This window comes from Salvelinus sp. IW2-2015, unplaced genomic scaffold (genome assembly GCF_002910315.2).
Source record: "Salvelinus sp. IW2-2015 unplaced genomic scaffold, ASM291031v2 Un_scaffold2115, whole genome shotgun sequence".
Taxonomy (NCBI): domain Eukaryota; kingdom Metazoa; phylum Chordata; class Actinopteri; order Salmoniformes; family Salmonidae; genus Salvelinus; species Salvelinus sp. IW2-2015.
The window spans coordinates 27,444-37,664 of NW_019943452.1; the positions used below are offsets into that span (position 1 = coordinate 27,444).

The window sequence follows — 10,221 nt, forward strand, 5'->3', positions numbered from 1 at the left end:
AAGGTGGGTAACACCCATCTCATCACGCACTCGGGACACTAAATAGCACATCATGAAGAAGATCTGAAGGTGGAAATCATTTACCCTCTGCTTGAACCTCAATGACTTGAACCACACTAACTAGAACACAGATTTTTACACAATATATATATATATAAAGTGTCCTTTGATAAGATAACATTACTTAGTCAGTAGTAGTGTTATAGTTGTGTAATAAATTACAATAAGTAACAAAATAATTGTCAATAACAGTAAAAAAAAAAGGATCATGATCTACCTCTCAAAAATTGTTTTATTTAACATGTAATATTTGGTCAATACCTCAAACAATTCATTTTTGTTTTCTCAGGTACCATGATGTTAGAAATTAAATGCACAAACACTGCAGTCTCTAACCATCTGTTCAATCAGTATGGCAGCTACAATAAAATAGAGTGGTCAGGAGAGCAGTGTGAATAGTGTTTGACAAGGGTGCACTTTTATAAAGGGGTCATTGATGGCTTTGAGAGGGGGCACTTTAGTTTCAATAACTGTTTCCAGCCAGCAAGGATTAAACTGCCTGAAAAAAAGTCCTTGACAAACATAGGCAGATATATTGTGGTGCAGTCAGTTCAATGACATAGATGGATGTGATGAAGGTCAATGTGATTCACTCGATTAGAATGATTTAATCCAGGACAAAACCGATGGCAGTTTCCCAAACTTGGTCCTCGGGACCCTAAGAGGTGTACGTTTTGGTTTTTGCCCTAGCACTACACAGCTGATTCAAATAATCAACTAATCATTCTGCTTTGATCATTTTAATCAGCTGTGTAGTGTCAGGGCAAAAACCAAAATGTTCAGAGTTTGAAAAAAACTGACCTATGGCAAATCAACAGGATCCAGCTCACTGACTTTGTTTGTATAGTAGGAAACATACCACTTCCCACTCTATAGATTATTTTAGAATGTTGTAAATCAAAATCGTTATAGCCATAATAATTGTCATTGAAATAATAGTATTTAGTAACAAACTTAAACCTTCCATTTGGTTCATTTCGAGAGTATCCATTACCTCTCTAAACTGGCTAAAGCTGGTATTAAAACACACTTCCCATGTGCAAAGCTTATGAACTAACACTTACATAATTACCAGTGATGTATACAGAACTTCTCAATATTTCAAGAGAACCCCCCCAAAAAGTGAGCATGTTAACCCCTCCCTTTACCCCTCACCCAGCCTGGTCTCATAGACTAGACGTAACATAGTAAACGTATATCTGGGACACTCAATTAGTATGTTACATTTGGTATGGTTACATAAGACAGACGGTTACTTAAGACAAAAACTAAAGTAAGGCGGATGGGTTGTATAACATGAATGTCTAGCATCCCAAAGGTTGCGAGTTCAAATCTCATCATGGACAACTTCAGCAACTTCTGAACTACTTACTACTTTTTTATCTACTTAGCCTACCTCCTAAACTCTAACCCCGAGCCTAGCTAACATTAGACACCTAGCTAGAATTTGTAACATACCATACGTTTTGCTAATTCGTAACATATTGTACAGGTGATGGAAATCCACAAATGAACACGTACCATACGAAACGTAACATATCATACTAAATGGCGTGTCTCGGATTTACATACAGAATAAGACAAAATGCTCTGAGACTAGGTATGCTTCACTGCCTCTTTCAGCTTCTAGGGCTACATGCTCTCAACTGCACAACTCTGAATTATGTATTCTCCCTCTCCTTATTTAGAATGACAGTCTTAGTTTAGGCCACCACCCTTGCAAAACAGGAATGACACACCCAGAAGCATACTCTGAACCCAACAATACAAAGTATGATTTGGTAACAAAGAACTAAGGTATAGAAATCAATATGATTATTTTACTAGGTTTAACTACCATGTTATTACTTATTGTTTGCTAACATTGATATAATGTATTAATGTGCAGGACTACTTATGTGGAGATACATTTATTCACATCTTCAAATTTACTGGGCAGATAATCTTTTCTTCAGTATACCATGAGTGAGTCTATTCGCTAGATAGGAACTACTACTACAGGCACATTTGAGGAACTTCCAATCTCTCTTGTATTGGATATTCAATTATATACCCACAGGTAAGGCCTTAGTTAGCATCCTCAATCTATTTAGCCAGTAGTAGTGGTAGGCGTGGTAGAGTCCGACCGCTAATTGTAGACGCCCTCCTCTTGGCCGCAGTGACAAATTTTGTATTTTTTGTTTGTCATGGGGCGGAGAGAAAATGTTACTGTTTTAAAGCTAGTTTCCTGCAATTCCACACATTTTATCATCTGGGTGAGAGAAAATTCAGTTTAAGTTAAAAAAAAAATTGAAGGAGTGTGGCAGTCCCATTCCTTTTGTAATTTTTGCTTTATTGAAGAGATAGTACAATGTGAAAGACAGGAAAGATTGAATCACCCTAAGGGCAGTGGGCCGGTTTCAAACCCACACCAACTCCGGCATATACGTGTGCCGCTGGACCACACAGAAAATGTGCAGTTTTAAAGCAAATTTTCTGAAATTCTACACATTTTGCCATGGCTTACAACATGTTATGCTATTGGAGTGACTTCAAATCAAATTCCATAAAATGTTTTGAATTTGAGATTTTCCCTGACTATCTAGTTTTTATTTTGGTGGTTGTTCTTAAAATGATCTTATTTAAAATATATAGCTCCATTATATATTTTCTACATACTTTATATCTGGTTTAGTTGTTTATGTTTACACTGAAAATGTTTAACCAGCCCGAAAATGTTTATCATATTTTTTTGAGCAGTGGCAACAATTTAGCAGCGGTGAGCCACCACCGCTGAATATAGGAGAAACACTGCTAAACTTCTAATACTTTGCCTAATTTCAGTTAGTGACAAAACAAGCAATGTAGAGAATCATTGTACCATCTAAATTGTTGTGAAATATCTTTCCAATAACCAAAAATATAGTATTTTCAGCTGTTTGAAGCTGGTGTACAAAAACAAAAGAATCAAAAATAAAACTTAAGAACATTAGGCATAGAAATAGGGCACATAGAACAGATCTTTCAATGAGAATGACCACTCTATAACTAACATTTCTAGGTGAATTTGCTCAGGTCAAAAAGTTACACACTGCAGCTTTAAATTGGCATAAGACACATCCCCACTCAAAGTGAAAGTGAATAACGATTGCCTTCCAGCAAAATCGGTTTTCATTTGATGTTGATTTGTAAGTCGCTCTGGATAAGAGCGTCTGCTAAATGACTTAAATGTAAATGTAATGTTGCAAAAGTTTGAGGGTTGTATAAAGAGTCCCATCAGAATGGAAGCATAAATTAATTCTTAATATCCCCCAAAAAGACATATATAGATTAAACAGACTATTAATGGAGATATTTGGTCAGTACTGTTTTGTTAAATGGCAGTGCTAAATTACTTTTTCCCCCACTCAAATTCGGAGACGAGATCTCATTTGTTAAGCCCTTTTGAAAATATTGGACAAATAAGGCACTTGCAGTCCTAACCAGCTCAAACAGGTATAAACTGTATCAACTGTTAACTAATAAAGAAAATACCCCCCAGGGTTTTCAACAAAACAGACGACTGCTGTCTATTTACAGGTGAAAGTGTCTCACATAGGGGACAGGGGCTTCAGTCCTGCAGGAGAAAGTTGTACTTCCCAAAGTCAAACTCGTCTGGCATGATGAGCATGTCTTCACGGGCCTTGGCCAGCTTACGCCGCAGGAATTCTCGCCTCTCCTGCCATTCCACCAGTTCCTCAACACTGTGGGCGTAGTCACAGCTCACCCCCTCGGGACAGCCACTCTCCAGCCTGTCAATCACATTGATCTATATTATACATATGTCAATCACTGTGCACCGATAAGATTTGACAGGAACAAATAGGATAAGGGTGTGGAAAGTGAACCCTGCCATATCCCAGGTGTTTTCTGTGTGCATATACAGAGCATCTCTTGATGGGTAATGAGAAAGGAACTACAGTATTGAGACCCTCCCCTGGGCGAGTGTTACCTGGGGCAAAGGGCGAGGCGGAGTCCGGGGAAGCGGTATGTCCAGGTGAGGCTCTCGTCCTCTCCCTCGCAGCTGAATACACGGTCCTTGTGTTTCTCTGAGGAGATGTGCTGCTGCCACTGGCGCTCACTGTTACTATGCTTCCCACACAGACGACAATGGAAGCCGCTCTAGAATACACACGCACAGTAAAACTGTTCTCATAGTACGTTACGCATTCATACACACTGACATACGCACACACTGCATGAAGATGCATGCACACTATCAAAATGCAGTCCTTCTTGATAGTGGTAGATAGCTTTTACAAATGAGAAAGGTGAATGTATTGTTTACGTTCTACATCCAACAAACAGGTTTTGTGAGTAAGTGCCTTTACTCACCATTGGCTCGGCATAGTCGGTTGGCATGACAATTTGCTTCTCCTCTACGGGTTGGGTGATCAGGGTGTCATCCGGCGAACGGTTTTGATTCGTCATTGTAAGCCACATGTCGTACATCTGCTGCATATCCTTCACTTCAGGAACAGGTTCAAAGAGGAACGTAAGTAACAATACTAATGCGTATACATTGATGTATACTCTGACTCGATGAGCGTGTTAATTAGCAAGTTTATCGGAGATGTCGTACCCACTGTGACTATTAAAACCTTTCCTAACTAGAAACCGTGGACTGATGGCAGCATTCGCACAAAACTGAAAGCGGGAACCACCGCTTTTAATCATGGAAAGGAGATTGGAAACATAACCGAATACAAACAGTACAGCTATTCCCTCCGCAAGGCAATCAAACAAGCAAAGCGTCAGTATAGAGGCAAAGTACAGTCGCAATTCAACGGCTCAAACACGAGACGTATGTGGCCGGGTCTACAGTCAATCCCTGATTACAAAAAGAAAACCAGCCCCGTTGCGAACATCGACGTCGTTCTCCCAGACAAATTAAACAACTTCTTTGCTCGCTTTGAGGACAATACAGTGCCACTGACACGGCCCGCTACCAAAGCCTGTGGCTCTCCTTTTCTGTGGCCAACGGGAGTAAAACATTTTAAACGTGTTAACACTCGCAAGGCTGCCGGCCCAGACGGCATCCATCAGAGCATGCGCAGACCAGCTGGCTGGTGTGTTTACGGACATATTCAATCAATTCCCATCACAGTCTGCTGTCCCCACATGCTTCAAGATGGCCACCATTGTTCCTGTTCCCAAGAAAGCTAAAGTAACTGAACTAAATGACTATCGCCCCGTTGCACTCACTTCTGTCATCATGAAGTGCTTTGAGAGACTAGTCAAGGATCATATCACCTCCACCCTACCTGATACCCTAGACCCACTCCAATTTGCTTACCGCCCCAATAGGTCCACAGACAACGCAATCGCCATCACACTGCACTATCCTATCTGGACAAGAGGAATACCTATGTAAGAATGCTGTTCATTGACTACAGCTCAGCATTTAACACCATAGTACCCTCCAAACTCATCATTAAGCTCGAGACCCGGGGTCGAGACCCTGTGCAACTTTGTCCTGGACTTTGACGGGCCGCCCCCAGGTGGTGAAGGTAGGAAATAACATCTCCATCGCACTGATCCTCAACACTGGGGCTCCACAAGGGTGCGTTCTCAGCCCTCTCCTGTACTCCCTGTTCACCCATGACTGCATGGCCATGCACGCTTCCAACTCCATCATCAAGGTTGCAAACGACACTACAGTGGTAGGCTTGATTACCAACAATGAAGAGACAGCCTACAGGGAGAAGGTGAGGGCCCTCGGAGTGTGGTGTCAGGAAAATAACCTCTCACTCAACGTCAACAAAAAAGGAGATGATCGTGGACTTCAGGAAACAGCAGAGGGAGCACCCCCCTATCCACATCGACGTGACAGTAGTGGAGAAGGTGGAAAGTTTTAAGTTCCTCAGCGTACACATCACAGACAAACTGAAATGGTCCACCCACACAGACAGTGTGGTGAAGAAGGCGCAACAGCAACTCTTCAAACTCAGGAGGCTGAAGAAATTTGGCTTGTCATCTAAAACACTCAAACTTTTACAGATGCACAATCGAGAGCATCCTGTCGGGCTGTACCACCACCTGGTACGGCAACTGCTCTGCCCTCAACTGCAAGGCTCTCCAGTGTGTAGTGAGGTCTGCACAACGCATCACCGGGTGCAAACTACCTGCCCTCCAGGACACCTACAGCACCCGATGTCACAGGAAGGCCAAAAAGATCATCAAGGACAACAACCCAAGCCACTGCCTGTTCACCCCGCTATCATCCAGAAGGCGAGGTCAGTACAGGTGCATCAAAGCTGGGACTGAGAGACAGAAGCTGTTTTTCAATCTCAAGGCCATCAGACTGTTAAACAGCCATCACTAACAGAGGCTGCTGCCAACATACAGTCTCAAATCTCTGGCCCTTTAATAAATGGACTTAAAGGTATCAGTAGTCACTTTAATAATGTTTACATATCCTACATTACTCATCCCATATGTATATACTATATTCTATACCATCTACTGCATCTCACCTATGCCGCACGGCCATCGCTCATCCATATATTTATATGTACATATTCTATTCATCCCTTTACATTTGTGTGTATAAGGTAGTTGTTGTGAATTTGTTAGATTACTTGTTAGATATTACTGCATTGTCGGAACTAGAAGCACAAGCAYTTCGCTACACTCGCATTAACATCTGCTAACCATGTGTATGTGACCAATAAAATTTGAGGTAATGTGTACTAGTGGGGATAATAGGCATCTGAACCAATCCTGCTCATAGATCAGCGTAAACAAAGCGATAATGTGGAACAAAAGGTTTAATGGATAATGAAAATATAGTGTAAACTTACAGCCATTGTTCTTCATATAAGTCCATACTTGCTTCTCCTCTTCACTGTGGGCAAAGGCACAGTTCCCAATGTAGTGGCACTTCTTCTGCTTCACCACATGGGCACATATCTGAGGGGGACACGTTATGCCGTTACACACAGACTGCGWGGATGTTTGTGGAAACAAGTCTGCACGGTGTCAATGATTAAGTATTAAATTCAACTGACCAATATATACCGTTACCCATGAACACACTAACTTATAATGAACTATTATGTTAAACAGACAGAATGATAATATGCTTGGTTGAGTCTATCAAAAATCATTTCTAGCAGGTAGTGCATGAGGAGTAGCAGGGGGCAGCACACACGTCATACTGCTGGGGGTAGGTCTTGGCAAAAGGCAACGTCCGCACCATCACCCACTTCTTTCCCTCRAAGAACTTCACCAACAGCACCCGGCGCTCCTTCGTCCAACTACAGGGAGAGAGATGTGAGAGTTATGGTGGACTTTCCAGAAAGATACTATCCTAAATTACATAGGGCTTCGCTGTAAACACTCCATACACATTGGTTTGTGTTCCCGAGATGACAATAGAGAATGTTCATTCAAAAAACCGAACATGAACATTCTCTATTGTCATTCAAAAAACCGAACACATATCTCAGACTACACATCTAACATACATTGACCAGTGCTCCCGCACATTGGCTAACCGGGCTATCTGCATTGTGTCCCGCCACCCACCAACCCCTCTTTTATGCTACTGCTACTCTCTGTTCATCATATATGCATAGTCACATCTACATGTACATACTACCTCAATCAGCCTGACTGACCGGTGTCTGTATGTAGCCTCGCCTACTTTTATAGCCTCGCTACTGTATATAGCCTGTCTTTTTACTGTTGTTTTATTTCTTTACTTACCTATTGTTCACCTAACACCTTATTTGCACTATTGGTTAGAGCCTGTAAGTAAGCATTTCACTGTAAGGTCTACACCTGTTGTATTTAGCGCACGTGACAAATAAACTTTGATTTGATAGACAATAGTGAATAACAGTGGTCAGTCATATAGAATTGTTGCATACTACAGTGAAGCATTGGTCTCCATCTGGCTAGGGATGCTAGGTAGGGTGCAGCCTCACTTGTGCCTGGCCTTGGCTGTACAGTACTTAAGCGCTTTGTCCGGCTCGCTGACCAGCCCGTCCCTCCAGCACTGACCACAGACAAACTTCCACTTCAGGTTCAAGATATAGGCTCCTCCCCCACCTCCACCACTTGAGGATGAAGATGGTGGTGGCATGTACACGGGCTTATAGTCAACGAGTCACAGGGACAAAAACAGAGGCAAAAGGTAGAGAATCAGACAAACTACACAAGAGCCGTTGCCTCACCATATTATGAGATGTAGCATAGCAGGGATATTATACCTTGGGTTTGTGYGTGTTCTGCTCCTGTTTATGCCAGTGTCGCTTGGATTCCTGAACAATTTCTTCATGAGTGATGCCTAAAGAACAGGCACATACACAGAAAAGTGATGCCTAGTCGAGCCTAGGCATCACTTTTTACAGACAGTATTTACAAACAGTATTTTACAAACAGTGTTAATCAACTGTGACAAGACTGAACGGCAGTGTCTACTGACACCTACTGGACTTTGTTAAAAGTTTCCTGACTTTTAGTATAGAAACTAACATTTACAAATAAATATGTTTTATTGTAGATCAGCCTCTACATTTAAAAAAGTTTTCACATTTATTAGACAGGAATAAATATGTCTCTCTGTGTCTGATACCAAGTACAATGTTCATGAGTGTGTGTGCATCAATCTGACTGTACCAGAGTCTTTCTGCAGCCTCCAGCACTTGAGCTCTATGACGGAGTGGGCAAAGGAGCAGCTGTCCTCTCGCTGGCAGCCATAGCGCTGGGCATGGCGGCACACGTCCAACTGGCACTGGGTGTACAGCGGGCGGATCTTAGTGTAGTGCACACTGCTGGACCTCACCGCATGCACCAGGCACCTACAGGGCACAGGGGGGGAAGAGTGAGGCTGTGTGTGTGTGTCACCCTGTCTGGAACAGGGTGCGACCCCGGCCAAGCACAATTTTACTGGGCCGTTTGTGCTCTGCAAGGGTACGGAAAACAACAGTCACTGGTGTGGGAAGGAGGCTCTGTTTAGATTAAGATAATGGAGTGTGTCATAGGTCAATTACACAGTCGTTTAATCTGTGGAAAAAGGGTCCTAAAGGTTAGCGTTGGTCTGAGTTTGTATATGTTGTAATCTAATTCCTTCCTCTGTGCAGAGGTGCTGGAGACTCAGAAGTGTAAGTATAGGGAGGGCTGTACGTTTGCCTACTGCCAGGAGGAGGTAGATGTGTGGACCCTGGAGAGGAAGGGAACCCTGAACAGAGAGCTGTTGTTTGACCCGCAGAGCCCCAATGACAGGCTCAGCATCACATGCCTGCTGCAGCTCCACAACGGCATGTTCATGTACCTCTGTGAGGTAGGACACACACACACACACACACATCGTGTGCCCTTACACAGACCCACCTCCATATGTCCAAGCTTGACCAGTGAAACATGGTAGAGGGCTGCGAGTCCTGACAGAGATCGCTGCAGAGCGGTCGTCATTTTTCATGCTGCGGCGGGAGCGTGCAGCCAGACAGATGACTTTGGGATGAAAATATTTTTGTTGTCCCGCAGATTATTTGGAAACAGTTGTCTTTCTGCTTTGTATGCTTAAAGCACATTTTTTCGCATTATTCACACACTCTGCTTCAACTTCAGTAGCCTACCTCTCCTCTCCTAGTTGGGAGTGAGAGTTCAAGTGTGCCTAGTATGTGTGGTCTCATTGAAATAGAGTAGGCTGCCTACATGGGTGGAGAATCACATGGCAGTTAACTTAAATATGATTATATACAGTTTAGACTGTAGCTTACCACGTGTGTATAAATACATATTGATAATGGAAAGAAGTGGAGGGCGCTCAACCAACGTGAGATGAGGTGCAATAAAAATGGGATGGAAAAAATCTGTCCCGCGCAGACCTCTAAAACATGCCGTTCAACCTTACTCATGCTTCCCCCTACTTCTTGTCTCTGTTTACCTCAATTTTCCCCTCATTCCCCCCCCCCCTTTCTCTCTACTCAGGAGTGCTATGACAGTAACCCAGGATCATCAGTAATCGCATTAAGGAGTGCCGGCCACCTGCTCCAACCCCTGCGCCCGACACTCATTCGACAAAAACAAGTGAGTCACGTTTGCTCCCCGCCCTCCTCCACACACACACACACACACACACACACACACACACACACACACACACACACACACACACACACACACACCACACAT

The 10,221-nt window shown here is 42.9% G+C and overlaps 1 protein-coding gene across 1 annotated transcript in view; it reads right to left on the minus strand.

The window, feature by feature from the left end:
* Window positions 1–274: 274 nt before the first annotated feature.
* The window catches only part of LOC112072987 (zinc finger CCCH domain-containing protein 7B), a 16,866-nt gene continuing 6,919 nt past the window's right edge, over window positions 275–10,221 (minus strand). Inside the window, exons 7-14 of the mRNA XM_070440007.1 lie at window positions 8,704–8,989; window positions 8,295–8,371; window positions 8,010–8,176; window positions 7,232–7,337; window positions 6,882–6,990; window positions 4,414–4,547; window positions 4,031–4,200; window positions 275–3,830 (exon numbers count right to left, since the gene is read on the minus strand). Coding sequence (XP_070296108.1) covers window positions 3,650–3,830; window positions 4,031–4,200; window positions 4,414–4,547; window positions 6,882–6,990; window positions 7,232–7,337; window positions 8,010–8,176; window positions 8,295–8,371; window positions 8,704–8,989 — 1,230 coding nt within the window. The 3' untranslated portion in view covers window positions 275–3,649. The remainder of the gene's footprint in view (window positions 3,831–4,030; window positions 4,201–4,413; window positions 4,548–6,881; window positions 6,991–7,231; window positions 7,338–8,009; window positions 8,177–8,294; window positions 8,372–8,703; window positions 8,990–10,221) is intronic.